General features: G+C 37.0%; 1 protein-coding gene across 1 annotated transcript; it reads right to left on the reverse strand.

Annotated features, from left to right (window-relative positions):
* Nucleotides 1-2,696: 2,696 nt before the first annotated feature.
* Nucleotides 2,697-11,157, reverse strand: LOC127632351 (5-aminolevulinate synthase, non-specific, mitochondrial-like). Its single transcript, XM_052110895.1, has 11 exons — nt 10,992-11,157; nt 9,324-9,535; nt 9,056-9,232; nt 8,717-8,842; nt 8,383-8,605; nt 7,189-7,373; nt 6,318-6,497; nt 6,067-6,231; nt 4,066-4,334; nt 3,103-3,265; nt 2,697-2,984 (listed from the first exon to the last, which is right to left on the reverse strand). The coding sequence occupies exons 2-11, from the start codon at nt 9,517-9,519 to the stop codon at nt 2,824-2,826; spliced, it is 1,845 nt and encodes a 614-aa protein (XP_051966855.1). The 5' UTR covers nt 9,520-9,535; nt 10,992-11,157; the 3' UTR covers nt 2,697-2,823.
* Nucleotides 11,158-18,102: the final 6,945 nt, after the last annotated feature.

The raw sequence follows: 18,102 nt of genomic DNA on the forward strand, positions 1-18,102 counted from the left end.
CAAATGTTATATAACAACAATTAAGATATCTTTACACAGATGAGTTCTCTGTTTGTGGGGTATAAAGGTGGCATTAACCATTTAATGCACACCTCTGGTCTTTAGTGACCTAGTCTGGATCACTTTTTTTTTGTGTGCTACATAAATCACATTTTTATGATTCTTTCATACAGTATCTATACAAGTTTATTATCACAGGATATACATTTCTTGACATGACAAAAAGACAAATAATAACTATATTTATAAAAATGACTACTATATTATGTTCATTTTCTTTGACAATGGTGAATTATTAGTATTCCATTAAAAGTTTTTGCGTGTACACATACATTTGATGTCAGAAGCTTACATACACATTAGCCAAATATATTTAAACTTAGTTTTTCACAATTCCTGACAACTAATCATAGAAAACATTCCCTGTCTTATGTTAAGATCACTATATTTTAATAATGTGAAATATCAGAATAATAGTAGAGAGAATGATTTATTTCACCTTTTATTTCTTTCATCTCAGAAGTTTACATACAATTTGTTAGTTTTTGGTATATTTGCCTTTAAACTGTTTAACTTGGTTCAAATGTTTTGGGTAGACTTTCACACACTTCTCACTAGAAGTTGCTGGAATTGTGGCCCTTTCATCCAGACAGAACTGGTGTAACTGAGTCAGGTTTGTAGGTTTCCTTGCTCGCACATGCTTTTTCAGTTCTGCCCACAAATATTCATCACACACATCGGATTGATGTCAGGGCTTTGTGATGGCCACTCCAATACCTTGACTTTGTTGTCCTGAAGCCATTTTGCCACAAATTCAGAGGTATGCTCTGCATTATGCATTCATTTGGAAGACCCATTTGCAACCAAGCTCTAACTTCCTGGCTGATGTCTTGAGATTTTGCTTCAATATATCCATATCATTTTCCATCCTCATGACGCCATCTATTTTATAAAGTGCCCCAGTCCCTCCTGCAGCAAAGCACCCCCACAACATGATGCTTCCACCCCCATGCTTCATGGTTGGGATGGTGTTCTTCGGCTTGCAAGCCTCACCCTTTTTCCTCAAAACATAACAATGGTCATTATGGCCAAAAAGTTCAATTTTTGTTTCATCAGACCAGAGGAAACTTCTCAGAAAAGTAAGATCTTTGTACCTATGTTCACTTGCAAACTGTTGTCTGGCTTTTTTTTGGTGGTTTTGGAGCAGTGGATACTTCCTTGCTGAGCAGCCTTTCAGGTTATGTCAATATTGGACTCATTTTACTGTGGATATAGATACTTGTCCACCCGTTTCCTCCAGCATCTTCACAAGGTCCTTTGCTGTTGTTCAGGGATTGATTTACATTTTTCACACCAAACTACATTCATCTCTAGGAAACAGAATGCGTCTCCTTCCTGACTTGTGTAATGGCTGTGTGTTCCCATGGTGTTTATACTTGCACCTTACTGGAATTGTGATATAGTTAATTAAAAGTAAAACAATCTGTAAAATAATTTTTCTTAAAGTGGCGCTTTTGTTTCAGTGATTCACTTGGTTTCATTTGACATTGATATGAAGAAGCAATGTGAAAGTAAACTATAGCAAGTACAACACATAAACAGTATGATTTGGCTATTGTCATTTGGGTGTAATACTGAAATGATGCAAGTTGTGTATCTATTTAGACTCAAAACATGTCTGAGAAATTACTTACACATTTGAGTGTAGCTCAATGCGCTTGACAGACAGTTGTGTCTCATGACATATCAGTGTGGATGTAATGAATCAATTTCTATATTTGTTGCATCATCCCTTTGATAATATGAGAAATATAATGTCAAAATATATTCAAAAATATATTCTATTCTAATGTTTTAAAAATGTGACACTATCTGGGCATTTTGTATATCCATTAGTGATAGATTTATGTGCCAGCTTGCTAAAGACCGGAGTATGTAATAATATTTTGTGAAATACCTATGCATTTAAGGGTTAATTTGATTTTGGTTTGATTGTCTAAGACATTTAACCTGATGGAAAAAGAAGAGCACTGTTTTGTTGTATGATGAATAAAAAGCACTGCTGAAGGGATCAACCTCTGCATTATCTTAGAGCCATCGAGCTCTCTGCACATGCACCAAGCACTAGGAAGTGTAAGAGGGCTTAAAATCATGATCGTGGCTACTAGAAACTACAATGGCAAGATGTAGTGAAAGTGTACAGTGAAAAAGAGTTACATTTTGGTTTGTTCTCACCCAAAACCGATTGGATTGTTTCAGAAGATTTGGATTACACCACTGGAGTTACATTAATTAATTTTATGCTGCCTTTTTAGAGCGTTTGTTCATCATTCACTTGCATTGTGAATTGAGCTGAGATATTACAAAAAATCTTCGTTTGTGTTCAGCAGAAGAAAAAAAAAATTATGAATAAATTATAAGAGAATTTTAATTTTTGGGTGAACTATTCCTTTAAGTCCACAGTCGGGTAACAAAACCCTAAATGAAAAAGAAATAATTAAATAAATAACTGCTGAGGATCTAAACAATTGTGTAAAGAGTCATTCGTTTAATATCCAATAAGTGTCAAATCTGCATTTTGATGGAAGTTTACTTTCATTACTTTTCTACCCTTGTTCAATGTAAAATATAAAACCTTTTAAACTTCTCAAAATTGTTTTCCAGGATCCATTATCAAAACACATAAATACACTAAATCAATCTTTCTAAATATTTATTCTCTCATACAGGATTTGATGTACATGGAATATCAATCTCAATAATTTACGATACTTTAGACGCTACAATATTTTGAGGAATGCGTAATGCTTGATGAAGTCGGTGCTAGCCGCAGGCAGATATGGGTTGGCTGAGCCCACTGAAGTATGATTTCTCCCTCTCGCTCATCAACTCAAAGTGCAGAGGCTGTCGACAGAAGTTACACTGTGCGGATGAGTGTGGCTTCAGCTCCAGACCCACCTCCTTCCAGGTCTGAGTTAGCTTATCTATGGGAAGAAATTAATTGGTCAATTATTGTGGCACAAGAAGCAAACTATTGTTACAATACATCCGCACTGAACATCTACACATCTTATGTATAATAAAAAAAAAAAACAGGCTTACCAGCAAAGTACTTCATCATCTGTGGTGTGTGATGTGGTGTTGGGGCAATCCGGAGCAGCTCTTCTCCACGTGCCACGGTGGGGTAGTTAATGGCCTGAACGTAGATGTTGTAGCGGCTCATCATGATGTCACAGACTTCGGTGTTCTTCTCTGCATCCGCGACCTGAATTTAGATATTCATGTTAGCTTTGTCAATAGATTTACGGTTTTCTTATGTTTAAGTGAACTTTGAGTGAAGTTCAGTAACTGTTTCAGCATTTTTGTTTTAATGTTTTTTTTCCATACATTATCCATCCTGCTCACTAGATATCGGTAAAAACCCATACTAGTCAACCATAATCAACAATATGTCTAGTGACCAATATTTGGACATTTTCGACATCAGCTGATATGTTTTGACACTAAACACAACCGTTAGCTCACTTCCAAAATATACCAACAGCTTAATCAATGGATAAAGCACAAATTGTGTTGTTTTTAAAAAATGTCACTAACTACTGTGTAAAATCTTTTAAATGCTTGTGTATGTATACAGTATCTCACAAAAGTGAGTACACCCCTCACATTTTTGTAAATATTTGATTATATCTTTTCATGTGACAACACTGAAGAAATGACACTTTGCAACAGTGTAAAGTAGTGAGTGTACAGCTTGTATAACAGTGTAAATTTGCTGTCCTCTCAAAATAACTCACACAGCCATTAATGTCTAAACCGCTGGCAACAAAAGTGAGTACACCCCTAAGTGAAAATGTCCATATTTTGTGTGGCCAAATCAAATATTTACAAAAATGTGAGGGGTGTGTATACTGTATATCTTTACTGCTACAATAAAATAGTATCCTAGCAGACATTACACACTCTTGTCATTGAAAAATCCTTATTAGTTGACCACTCAAAAACACAACCAAAATCATACAGCGGTCTGGAAGATCTCTATTATTGACAGGGATTTCTACGTACCCTAACTGGAATAATGTGACTGGGGCAATTAACTACGGGCAAGCCTGTATCCATCAGCATCTGACGGAATAGTTTAACACTGCATTGGTGTTTGCGTCGAAGTGCACGCCCTTCTTCGCTTTTCAGGATCTGGATGGATTCCCGGGCACCAGCAAGCAGCATGGGTGGTAGGGATGTAGTGAAAATGAAGCCAGCAGCATAAGAACGGACAGTGTCCACCAATGCGTTGGTACTGGCGATGTAGCCCCCAATACACCCAAATGCTTTCCCTGCAAAATTAAAACAACAAGAGACATGAGAAAGCAGTTTCATAACACTATTATAAAAAATAAAAGAGCAAATTTAGATGAGTTGTAAGCTTGTGAATTGTATGCGACAAGAGGATGACTGGTCGTCGAAAAAATATATGAACAAAAATGGTCAACAGCTTTTCCTTAATAACTGCATGCAAAAATGAGCAAGAGCACCATGTGCTGTACAATTTGCTAATACGTTTCTTGAATGTGTGGTTCTTTTCAGTGAATCAGTCAAACTGTTGTTGAACCAGCAGTCAAGAGTCCTAGTTTGAAAAGAGTTAAAAATATTTGGTGGCTATCGGTTATACTGATTTCTAGGGGTGCACCGATCTAAATCAGTCGATTTTCATCTTAAATCCATGATTGCCGATCGCCCTATAGTGCCTAGACTGAGGGCCAATCTTTTTGCAGCACGCAGGGAATCACACATTGGGTGGGTCTCAATCAGTTCCCTAGATCAGTAGTTAGGGCACTGATCAGTCATTTTAAGGATCAGTCATCTCATAATTTAGATGAATATGTCGTTTTTTTTATTTAATTATAAGAATAACATTTGTTTAATATTAAGTTGCTTATTCATGTGCAATACAATCATGTGCATATTCAACTATTCATTCATATTATATTTATATTCCATTTATTTTTATTTGACATATCCTACCTATTCTGCACATTTAATAACCTAGCACATAACTGTATATCAGTATATAACATTTTTGAACAACATTATTGCCCTACTGTAGTTTCCTCTATATATGTATCTGTTGTACCTTATTTCACTGTTAACAAATAAATGTTTATATGTATATTTCAAATGTTTGTATAAAAATGTTGTATATGTATATATTCACAATTATGTGTAAGCATACTTAGCAATGAAGCTCATTCTGATTGTCTCAAAAGCTCATTCTGATTCTAATGTCATTATGGTTTCAGCAAACAATAAGAGTGTAGTACCACAATTTTCAAATTCTGTGATATATCCAGGTTTAGCATGACCACGGGAAGCCTTCGTTTAACACATTTTACAAGACATATCACTGAATTCCACAGATTGTTACCCTAAATTCAGCGTAGAAAAGTTGAAAAAGGGTGTGCTGGGCCAACATACCAAGAATATTTACTTCACTCTTTCTGTGCATAATTAACATTGCATAAAAAAGATGACGTCTGTTTTTTTTTTGTGTGAAGAACTCTTCATTAGCACTAAAATCCTTCTGGGTCACGACAACCTGACTGACAAATGGTAATTCAAGAGCCTTCAGGGGCAATTCAATGTGAGCAAAACAAGAGCTGGTTTCTAGGCAACAAGGCAGCAAATATCTGCAAGAGCATAAAGTGACAAAAGCTATGATGTCAAGTCCAAAGTTCTGGGCTTATTTCATGAGAAAACAAACAAAAAACAAATTCTGGGGGGGAATGGAAAAAATAAAAAGATTTTCAACTCCCTATGTTTTTTTTTAACTCTCGGTTTTATAAGGTTTATTGAAAAAAAAAAACAGAAGAACCGATTAAATATGATATACACTTGTTATTTTAACATGCTTTTCCTTATAAAATTATATATAAATATACATACTTACATATTTATACACGGATATATACATACAAATCAAATCACTTTATTGTCACATACAAGTGGGTGTGTGTGTATGTGTATATACATATATATATATATAAAAATATAAAAGCAAATGATGCTGACCAAGTGTTCCAGATATGATGTCCATCTTGTGCATGACACCATCACGATCTCCAATGCCACCCCCTCTGGGTCCATAGAGTCCCACTGCATGGACTTCATCCACAAAGGTGATAGCACCAAACTCATGGGCAACATCACACATCTCCTCTAATGGACACACAGCACCTAACACAACAAACAAGAATCACCATTAACTACTGGAACCCATGGAACTCATGTTCAAAAAGCATAACAAAGAGGTTCTTACTAACCATCCATTGAGTGCACGGTTTCAAAGGCAACAATCTTTGGAGTGGATGGATCAGATTTCTCCAGAAGCTCACGTAAATGCTTGGCGTCATTGTGACGGAAGATAAACTTCTTGGCACCGCTGTTCCGGATACCCTGTATCATAGAAGCATGGTTGCCTGCGTCTGAATAGATCTCAGAACCTAAAAGAAAACACACAAAAAGGTGTTATCAGAAATCTCACAACAGCCTAAATGGGTGAATCTCATGGAGAAATGTGCAGACCATATTCCCCACAGCCAGAAAAAGTCTATTTTGCATTAAGAAAATTAAGCCTATTAGTCAAGTCGAGTGGTTTTTATTGTCGTTCAACCATATACAGTTAGTACAGTACACAGCGAAACGAGACAACGTTTCTCCAGGACCATTAAAACACCATTTGGACTTGGCATTGTGAAATTTTTAAATCTTTAAAAGACTATTAGGCACATTTCCACACCAAACTGTCATAAGTATAATGTGAAAAATATCACTTTCTATTGTAATAAAGTAACAAAAGTTACTGGACAATGTTTATTTATTAATTTTTTTAACCAGCATATATTCAGTACAATAACCATGACAAAATATTTCTGTTTAAATAGATTTGTGTGTGTGTGTGTGTGTGTGTGTGTGTGTATATATATAGATACACACATTTTGTATATTACATTAATGGGAATGACATGTTTACATATAATGGTAATGAGAATTTAGGGAACAAATATGTGGGTCATGAAAATTATTTCAATGCATTTTCTTTATGAAAAAATTCTCTCTCTCTCTCTCTTTTTTTTTTTTTTTTTTGTGATTTTGCGGTTAAATAATAACCCCAAATTGTCTTAGTTTTATTACCTGGGAGCATTTTTGCCAGTGTAAAGAGTGTTGAGTCATTGGCCACAAAGCAGGAGGTGAACAACAAGGCAGCGTCCTTTCTATGAAGATCAGCAAGCTCGTGCTCCAGGTCCACGTGGAACTTACTCGTTCCTGATATATTTCGAGTCCCTCCAGCTCCTGAGCCATGTTTTTGTAAAGTTTCCCTGTTTAGAGCAAGGAAAAGAATGCAGAGAACTGTTAATCCAAAGTTTCTTTAATTACTTGACTAATGAGTCATATGACAGCAAAATCTTACAAGCTTATGGAGTCTGGGTCAATTATATTTTTGTCTACAAAACTCATTTCAAACATTTAAGCATACGCCTTCAGATCAAAAGATTTTTAAGATTAAGTGTTAAGATCTTCAGTCGAGTGTTTCAAAACTTTTGACCGGTAGTGTATATTAAGAAGACTTTCACAATTATCTAATACATTTTGGTCCTTTTTGAAGCTTTTAAGGAACAGTTCACCCAAAAATGAAAAACAATTACAGATTTAGATCAATAATTATGATAGAAGTGTGATCAATATTTAAGTACTTAATTTATTAATATTTTTACAATAAATCTACACTTTCACATTCAAATGCATCTTTTGTATTAGGCGATTCACATTCTTCATGCATATCGCAACCTACTGGGCGGGGAGGAGATTTTATTTATTACTGACTTAAATGTTGATTTGTTTCTCACAAACACCCATCACATTGCTTCTGAAGATATAGAGACGAAGACCACTGCAGTCTTATGGATTGCTTTTATCCAGCCTTTATGTGGTTTTTGGAGCTTCAAAATATTTGTCACTTGTATTGTAAGGACCTACAGAGCTGAGAAATTCTTCTTAAAATCTTCTTTTGTGTTCAGCAGAAGAAAGGAAGTCATACACATCTGGGATAGCATGTAAATTATATGCTTTTTTGGTTGAAATCAGCATAAATAAAAAGGCATTACAACAAATACCATCATGACATACATTTCTTTGTTATTTTTTATGAGAATGGGAGAAAAGGGGCTTAATTCTTGTCACAAAAAGAATTTAACAACGCAAAAAATCTGAATACCTCTAAAAGGAGCTACATTTTTTATGCAAAATGCCATTTTTATTCATTTCTGGTTGTTTTTTGGATGAAATATGACCAGGACATGTTCTTGACAGATTTCGAGTGTCACTTACATTATAGTTTTTGCAACACGGGGATGGCGGCTCATGCCAAGATAGTCATTGCTGCACCACACCGAAACGTTTCTCTTGTAGGACAAAGACTCGGTGTAATCATCTGCCAATGGGAACTCAGTAGCTCTCCGGTTCACCGTTTTAAACACCCGGTATGTGTGATCGTTCTTTTTTGCCTCGATTTTCTTCTCAAAGAACTCATCATAGCGGAAGTTTGAGACAGCTGCAAGAGAATTTCAAAAGTTTCAAAATAGGAAGTTGTGTACAGTATTAGTTTTATCATTACACTTTTGAACACAACTATAAGCAAGATAGTGATGATAAAAGTACTTACTTTTGGGCATGTTCTCCTGCAGCAAATGGGAGACCCTGGTGGGACGTTGTTTCATCAGCTTTTTCATTAGGTTCCCTCCAACCTTGGTGTCCTTCACCAATGGATTCAGCTCAGATTGAGAGACATCTGAAAAACAGGCCACGTCAATGTCAAACAATTGCCTATTTCATAAAAAAAACTAATATGTAGAGTAGGGATTTCCAGAATGGTCAATTAGTTGCCCAACCACTGATTACTCAATAAGTGAGGTCAACATGTTTACTACAGCCATCCAAGTGCATATATATATAGAATATAAAGTTGAACTTAAAAAATAATAAATCAAACATCCTGACAAACCTTTGCACATAGTGCGAACTTCGGAAACATCCTCCTGAAGTTCCATGCTGACCTGCCGAACCACACTGCTGTTCTTCTGCCCCATCTCTGCGGCCAGGAAGGGGCACTTGGAGGCTGTTGCTTGACCGACTGGAGGCACGGGGTGGCCCAGCGGCACATTGGGGGCCTCTTTAGTTTCTAATACAAAAAAACAAATGGGACATTGTTTAGTAAGAAGTGTACACTTCCAGACTTCATGCAAAATCAAGCAGTGGTTGAAAAGACTGACCCTCATTGGCTGGGGTTGTATTCTCAACCTTCTGCAAGCTGGCTGAAGAAGAGCAGACAGAACGGACCAGTGGCCTTGAGGCAAGGTCCATCATGACAGGACATTTCATTGCATAAGCAACCAAGGACGTTCTGGCCTGCTGCAGGAAGGTTTGGGGGACACGAGACAGGAATGGGCAGCGGATAATAGTGTCCATAGTTGATTGTACAAGCCTGGAAAGAAATGGCATTGTTTATATAACAAAATATATATTTGCAAAGCTATTATTGTGCAGGACTGCTTTATGTTGTTACATGTAAGAGAAACAAAAGTGGGAAGTGTCTCAGACAGGTCAAGACGAGGAAGAATGTCTTATTAAGGGGTTGTAACAAGGGTGGCAGAGCAATGCCACTACTTGCTGCATTAATATAGAATGAAACTGATGTGCAGCCACATCTGTGTGTACTCTGGCTATTTTACAATGATTTTAAATGTGGCTCCTCTGAACAGGTGACACTATCCACTTTGAGTCTTTTGTTATAAAGTCTAAAACTGTTTTTGCACTACTTGCATATTTATTTAAAATTTCTCATTGTGAATAATTTTCTTTGAATACCTTTTATTCGTAAAGTATTTAAATAACTGGATTATCCAAAAATAGGCATACTGCATGGTTATTAAAATATAAACTGTTTATTTATATTGTCACTGAACTTTCCAGCTAAATTAAATAAATATATTGTGATGTAACATTACATATATGATAAGATTTTGGTCATACTCTCCACACCTAATCTACACTATAAAAACCATGCAGCCACTCCTAAAAACACTTCAGTTTGAGGAAATAGGTAGGCATGTCTCGAAAGTCTATGCCAAAAATTATCCCTAAACCTATTTCAGCTGTTTTTCCTTATTCAGCTCAATGGGAATTCCGAAAATGAGATCTTTTTTTTAACGATTAAGTCATCAAAAGTATGAAATTACAAAAATGGAAGCATGAGAATTATGTAGTGACAAATTATCAAAAAGGTTTGGGACAACATGAATATTAATTAGTACATGATGACAGAATTTAGATGTTTTTGTGTAACATTCTCACAACATATTGGGATTACGTGAATCATCAGGTTCTGTCTAAACCAGCTCGTGAACACACTTTAAAGGGACCTAAACTATACTTAAACATTCTCAATGTAGGAATAATATTTTTTCAATTCACATTTCATTAAAAGTGTTGTGCTGATAATACAATTTCTAATATATAATTATATATATATATATATATATATATATATATATATATATATATATATATATATATATATACATATATTAGAAAAGAAACAAAAAAAGAGAGAGAGGCATTTCACTATTGGACACCACTGTATTTTAAAACTCAGCTAAGTTAAGTTAAACTAAATTCAGCTCTGACATTTATTATAGAATTTATATTTGACCACAAATTCTTAATTAATGAACACTGAATTCATACTGTCATCAGACACATACCTCAGGTCTTGATAATCGATCACTATTGGGAAGAGTCTAATAGTTTTCAAAGGTTTAGAGTTAAAAAAGACATCGCAACTCAACAAATTTGAACGCTCCCAACCAACGAAGACGTCCACAGTGTACGGACGCGTCGCGAGCGAATGAAATATAACACTTTCATAAAAAGCTTCTCACCTCACTATTATCCAAAATTGTTCCTTTTCTCTCGATGTGCGACCACTTAAACTGTCACAGTCTCTACAAATACTAGTTTTTCCGTCTGCGGCCTGCTTTACCGGCTGATGGGCACGTCTTTTCGTTATCCTGCACTGAGGACGAACGAGAGGGCAAAAGGACGCACAACGATTATATCAAACCCAAGCATGAGCAAACATCGCGAGAACGTCTCGAGGTGACGTCATGATTTACGTCATCGCCTATTTACAATGCCCTGTCGTTAACGCTTTGATTATATTTTAGACGTGATTTCTATGGCGGTTTTGTTTATGCTAATGATGGGAGATTAAACTTCAAATACGTGCTTCAACCCTTTCCAAATATTAAATGGCACGCCCTCTTGTGTTTCAGAGAATTACAAGCTATGTAGCAAACATTTTAATTCAGTATCATTTACTCACCCTCATATTGTTCCAAACTCGTCAGCTGTTTTTCTTCAGTGGAACTCAAAAGATGATCTTTAATCTCAGAATTCTAAGAACCACTGATCTATATATATATAATATTATATTATTATTGTTATTATTATTGCACAATTAACTGCTTAGTGAAGTTTTTAAGTTTAGTTAATCATTATGTATATCGTGTGCAATTTTGTATTCCAGTTTTCTTTAAAGAATGTAATTAACTTGTTCTTTTCTCTCTCTCTCTCTCTCTCTCTCTCTCTCTCTCTCTCTCTCTCTCTCTGTGTGTGTGTGTGTGTGTGTGCATGTTTGTGTGATTTACGAGGACAATTTTTTTGTTACAAACTGGTAATAACAAGGGTATTATGCTATAAATGTGATTTATGAGGACATTTCTAGTGTCCCCATAATTTAAATGACTTAAAAAGTCATACTAAACAATGTTTTATTGAAAATGTAAAAATGCAGAAAGTTTTCAGTGAGGGTGTTAGGTTTAGGGGATTGAATCTATAGTTTGTACAGTATAAAAGTCATTATGTCTATGGAAAGTCCTCATAATGATAGGTAGACCAACATGTCTGTGTCTGTGTTTGTCTCTGTGTGTTCAACAGGTTGAACCAACATGAGGGTGAGTAAATATTTATAGTTCGCCTAAAAAAAAAAAATAATTACTGCAATAATAAATGTCATAACATGACACCTAATGGTAAATTAAAAGGTTGATGATACAAATAGGGTAATGAATATGATAAAATAGTAAGTAGGTCATTCAAATAATATGCTCATATATATATACAGGTGAAACTCGAAAAATTAGAATATCATGCAAAAGTTAATTAATTTCAGTAATTCAACTTAAAAGGTGAAACTAATATATTATATAGACTCATTACAAGCAAAGTAAGATATTTCAAGCCTTTATTTGATATAATTTTTATGATTATGGCTTACAGCTTATGAAAACCCCAAATTCAGAATCTCAGAAAATTAGAATATTACATGAAATCAATAAAAAAAAAGGATTTTAAATACAGAAATGTCGGCCCTCTGAAAAGTATAATCATGCATATGTACTCAGTACTTGGTTTGGGCCCCTTTTGCATTAATTACTGCCTCAATGCGGCGTGGCATGGATGCTATCAGCCTGTGGCACTGCTGAGGTGTTATGGAAGACCAAGATGCTTCTATAGCGGCCTTCAGCTCTTCTGCATTGTTTGGTCTCATGTCTCTCATCTTTCTCTTGGCAATGCCCCATAGATTCTCTATGGGGTTCAGGTCAGGCGAGTTTGCTGGCCAATCAAGCACAGTAATACCATGGTCATTGAATCAGGTTTTGGTACTTTTGGCAGTGTGGGCAGGTGCCAAGTCCTGCTGGAAAATGAAGTCAGCATCTCCATAAAGCTCCATAAAGCTCCGCCTGCTCTGAAGGCGGAGTCTCGGGACCTCAGCAGCGTGCGCACCTCCGCAGTCATCCACGGCTTCTGGTTGGAGCGTGTGGTGATGGTCTTGGAGAAAGTGACATCATCAATGCACTATAAAGTGCCGTTTGCACGTGCACTTTATATAGGTAGTTTATATAGGTATTTTATTTCGTTGTGTAGTCTCATGTGGTCCTATGTTGGTCCTTTGTTGTTTTTATGTAGCACCATGGTCCTGGAGGAACGTTGTCTCGTTTTGCTGTGTACTGTACTAACTGTATATGGTTGAAACGACAATAAAAACCACTTGACTTGACTTGACTTGTCTGCTGAAGGAAGCATGAAGTGCTCTAAAATGTCCCGGTAGACGGCTGCGTTGACTCTGGACTTAATAAAGCACAGTGGACCAACACCAGCCGATGACATGGCTCCCCAAACCAACACAGACTGTGGAAACTTCACACTGGACTTCAAGCATCTTGGATTGTGTGCCTCTCCATTCTTCCTCCAGACTCTGGGACCTTGGTTTCCAAATGAGATGCAAAATTTGCTCTCATCAGAAAAGAGGACTTTGGACCACTGAGCAACTGACCAGTTCTTTTTTTCTTTAGCCCAGGTAAGACGCTTCTGACGTTGTTTGTTTTTCAGGAGCGGCTTGACAAGAGGAATATGACATTTGAAGCCTCAGTCCACTCCTTGTGAAGCTCCCCCACACATTTGAATGGCCTTTTCCTGACAATCCTCTCCAGGCTACGGTCATCCCTGCTGCTTGTGCACCTTTTTCTTCCACACTTTTCCCTTCCACTTAACTTTCTATTAATGTGCTTTGATACAGCACTTTGAGAACATCCAACTTCTTTTGCAATTACCTTTTGAGGCTTTCCCTCCTTGTGGAGGGTGTCAATGATGGTTTTCTGCACAACTGTCAGGTCAGCAGTCTTCCCCATGATTGTGAATTCAACTGAACCAGACTAAGAGACCATTTAAAGACTCAGGAACCCTTTGCAGGTGTTTTGGATTAATTAGCTGATTAGAGTGTGACATTTTGAGCCTACAATACTGAACCTTTTCACAATATTCTAATTTTCTGAGATTCTGAATTTGGGGTTTTCATAAGCTGTAAGCCATAATCATAAAAATTATATCAAATAAAGGCTTGAAATATCTTACTTTGCTTGTAATGAGTCTATATAATATATTAGTTTCACCTTTTAAGTTGAATTACTGAAATTAATGAACTTTTGCACGATATTCTAATTTTTCGAGTTTCACCTGTATATATATACACATACATACATATACTGGTGGCCAAAAGTTTAGAATGATGTACAGATTTTGCTCTTATGGAAAGAAATGTGTTCTTTTATTCACCAAAGTAGTATTCAACTGATCACAAGGTTTAGTTTAGTAAAAATTACTATTACAATTTGAACTTAAACTACTTAAAAGAGTTCTCATAAAAAAATCCTCCACATGCAGCATTGACAGCTTTGCAGATCCTTGGAATTCTAGCTGTCAGATTGTCCAGATACTCAGGTGACATTTCACCCCCATGCTTCCTGTAGCACTCACCATAGATGAGGCAGTCTTGTCGGGCACTTCTCACGCACCTTACAGTCTAGCTGATCCCACAAAAGCTCAATGGGTTTAAGATCCATAACACTCTTTTCCAATTATTTGTTGTCCAATGTCTGTGTTTCTTTGCCCAATATAACTTATCTTTGTGTTGTTCTGTTTAAAAAGTGGCTTTTTCTTTGCAGTTCTTCCCATAAGGCCTGCACCCCTGAGTCTTCTCTTTACTTTTGTACATGAAACTGGTGTTGAGTGGGTAGAATTCAATGAAGCTGTCAGCTGAGGACATGTGAGACATCTATTTCTCAAACTAGAGACTCTGATGTACTTATCATCTTGTTTAGTTGTACATCTGGCCTTCCTCATCTCTTTCTGTCCTTGTAGAGCCAGTTGTCCTCTGTCTTTGAAGACTGTAGTACACCTTTGTGTGACATCTTCAGTTTCTTGGCAATTTCAAGGATTGTATAGCCTTTATTCCACAAAACACTTTCCAGAGAAAGCGGTTTCTTTTTTGCCATTTTTGACCTAATATTGACATGTCAGTCTATTAGCAATTTAGTATGATTACTCAAGGATAAGGTGTTGGAGTGAAAATTTTTTTTTTCAAATAGTGATTGTGCTGTTTCTTACATCAGTAATGTCCTAACTATACTTTGCGATCAGCTAAATGCCAGTTTAGTGAATTAAATTACCAATTTCTTCTGAAACAGCAAAATCTGTACATTATTCTAAACTTTTGGCTGGCAGTGTGTGTGTGTAATCAATCAATCAATCAATCAATCAATCAATCAACCTACCTACCTATCTATCTATCTATCTATCTATCTATCTATCTATCTATCTATCTATCTATAAACGGCTGAACTGCTGAAATAAGAACTCTTAAATTTTCTCATCTCAGGCTCATTGTTATCGGACAAAACATCATAGAAGTATACAATGGCTGATTCTTATTGGTCTACTATTAGGCCTACCTCTAAATATGTGGTTAGTTGCAGCTTTTAAAAGTACAGATATTTATTTATCATTATGTATAAATCATTTGAAAAAACAAACAATAAAAGAAACATTTAGAATTCGATTTCAATCATTTTCTACACCCATTTTAAAAACTGTCAGGCTCTCATGAACAACAGTGTGTGTGAGTGCCTTCTACTGGTTCAGTGCAGCAACATATTCTCACAAACTGAGTTTTTGTATGATACTAAGATCTAGTGGACTTGTTTGTTTATTGAAGCAGAGTCAGGCATACAGTATGTAACAGCAGGAACTGACTGTGATCATGGCCATTGAACAAATGTAATCAGATTTTGTTCTGAATCACCCTGTTCCGTTTCATATTGAAGTGTGCATGACATTATGACATTTGGGAAATGATAAGCCAACCAGGAGAATAATGTCACTGGGTACTCTTGGGTAATCCTATATGTGTACCCCAGACACACCAAAAAAAGTACCAAGGAATCGATTAAGAACTGGTACATACATGTAAATGAAATCTGGAAATATTTAGTTTACCACCAACTTGGAACCTAATTTGGTTGCACAATCTGCTCTTAATGACTTAGTTAGTTGATTAAAGTTATAAGCTCTTTGTAAAGTGAGTCACTTAGTACGGCATCTATGTTAATTTAATATACACCCTTTACATTTTTTAACAGCGAGTTGTGTTTAACAGCCATGAATTTCAGATTGTTAAAAGGTTAGTTCACCCAAAAATGAAAATGATCCCATAATTTACTCACCCTCAAGGCATCCTAGGTGTATATGACTTTCTTATTTCAGCCAAACACAAGCAGAGTTATATAAAAAAATATCCTGGCTCTTCCAAGCTATTATAATGGAAGTGAATGGTACCTTAGATTTTGAAGCCCAAAAAACACATCCATCCATCAAAAAAGTAATCCATACTGCTCCAGGGGTTTAATAAATGCCTTCTGAAGTGAAGCAATGCGGTTTTGTAAGAAAAATATACATATTTATAACTATAATCTCTGGCTTCCAGTAACGGCCGTCCGCGTGTTCACAAGAGAGTCGAGTTCCGATGTATGACGTAGCGTAAGCTCCGGTGAGAAGTGATGACTATAATTATAAATATGGATATTTTTCTTACAAAAACGCAGTGCTTCACTTCAGAAGGCCTTTATTAAACCCCTGGAGCAGTATGGATTGTGCTTTTTGGGTTTCAAAATCTAAGGTACCATTCAATCCCATTATAAAGCTTGGAAGAGCCAGGCTATTTTTTAATATAACTCCGATTCTGTTTGGCTGAAAGAAGAAATAAAAAGCTTGACGCTTCGCTGGTGAACGGACCTCAGCATCCTGATTCTCCGCAGCATGTCGGTAGGTGTAGTGTATCCTTTTAAAAAGTAATTGTATTTGTGTGATATAAATATAAATTATATAAATATATGTATTTCTATCATATCTAAAATAGTCACTTACGTGTTTGCGTCTTTTTTTCAAGATGTCGTTTCGTAAGTTTTCCTTGTGCGAGAGACACATCCTGCTGTCAGACAAGCATGAGAGCTGCGTTTTCTTTCTGGGCCGCACCCACGCAGAGTCAGCTCTTATAGAGACAGACTTTCCTCACTGTGAGGACATGAGTCTCAAGTCGCTTCGCTCACGAATCGCCCTCATTCTGAGGAACGATTCAGCCTCTTGCACCCTCCCACCAGCCTCTTCTGTGATACCCGAGGGGCACGGCGGGGCCGCGAGATCAAGCAGAATGAATTTGAGGTGGATTTTCTTCCCCACGAGCCCCTCAATCTCCACGGAGCACATGTTTCCCTGTACACTATGTGCATGACGAGCTCCGGCCTCTGAAGGAGCATGCGGCCTCGTCTCATTTGGCAATTCTGGGGATTATGACTGTGTCATGTCTCTAGCTGCATCAGGCAAATGGTCAGTGGATGATACTGCTGCCCCTCTCCCTAGCGTGGGTGAGGAACGTGCACGCGCCACCGACAGGGAGATGCTCCGCATCTTTACAAGTGCAGTCGAAGAGCTTCACCCTCACTGGTCTCCCCCAGAGGAACCTGAACAGTCTCGCCTCAATGAATGGTTCCAGCAGTCCGGACGCTGTCAAACGGCAGCATCCCACACAATTCTTCCCCGAAGTTCATTATGAACTTTTCAAGTCCTGGCGCGCGACCTCATACGGTCGACCTTATAAAACACTGTTCCCCATCTCCCCACTATTGTTTGTCAGGAAAGGAATATTTTTGTTCATAATATGGTTCAAAATGTTGTTTCAAAAAAGAATACAGCATTCATAAATGCACAAGATGCTCACTCTGAGAATGAGCAGCATGCGCATATTGAACTACCTCGACAATTGGCTGTTAATGCCACAATCAGAGGCTTTGTTATGCCAGCACAGACTTACTGCTTCAGCCATTTTACGGTGTCCATCTCAGTTCAAACTGGGGAGAACATTTCCACTGAAACTTGTTTCAGAAATCATTGGGATTTGTGGCGGCAGCATCAATCCGCCGTCATTCCATTAGGTCTATTACACTTGAGACCTCTTCAGCGCTGGTTGAAGCACTGGTTGAACCACAACATGCTTAGTGCAAAGGACACATGCGCATCACTATATCCCACCACTGTATAACTGCTTAGCACCATGGACAGATCCTGTATTTTACCAGCGTGGTGTCATGCTAGGGCAAG

Source organism: Xyrauchen texanus, chromosome 39 (genome assembly GCF_025860055.1).
Source record: "Xyrauchen texanus isolate HMW12.3.18 chromosome 39, RBS_HiC_50CHRs, whole genome shotgun sequence".
In the NCBI taxonomy this organism is placed as follows: domain Eukaryota; kingdom Metazoa; phylum Chordata; class Actinopteri; order Cypriniformes; family Catostomidae; genus Xyrauchen; species Xyrauchen texanus.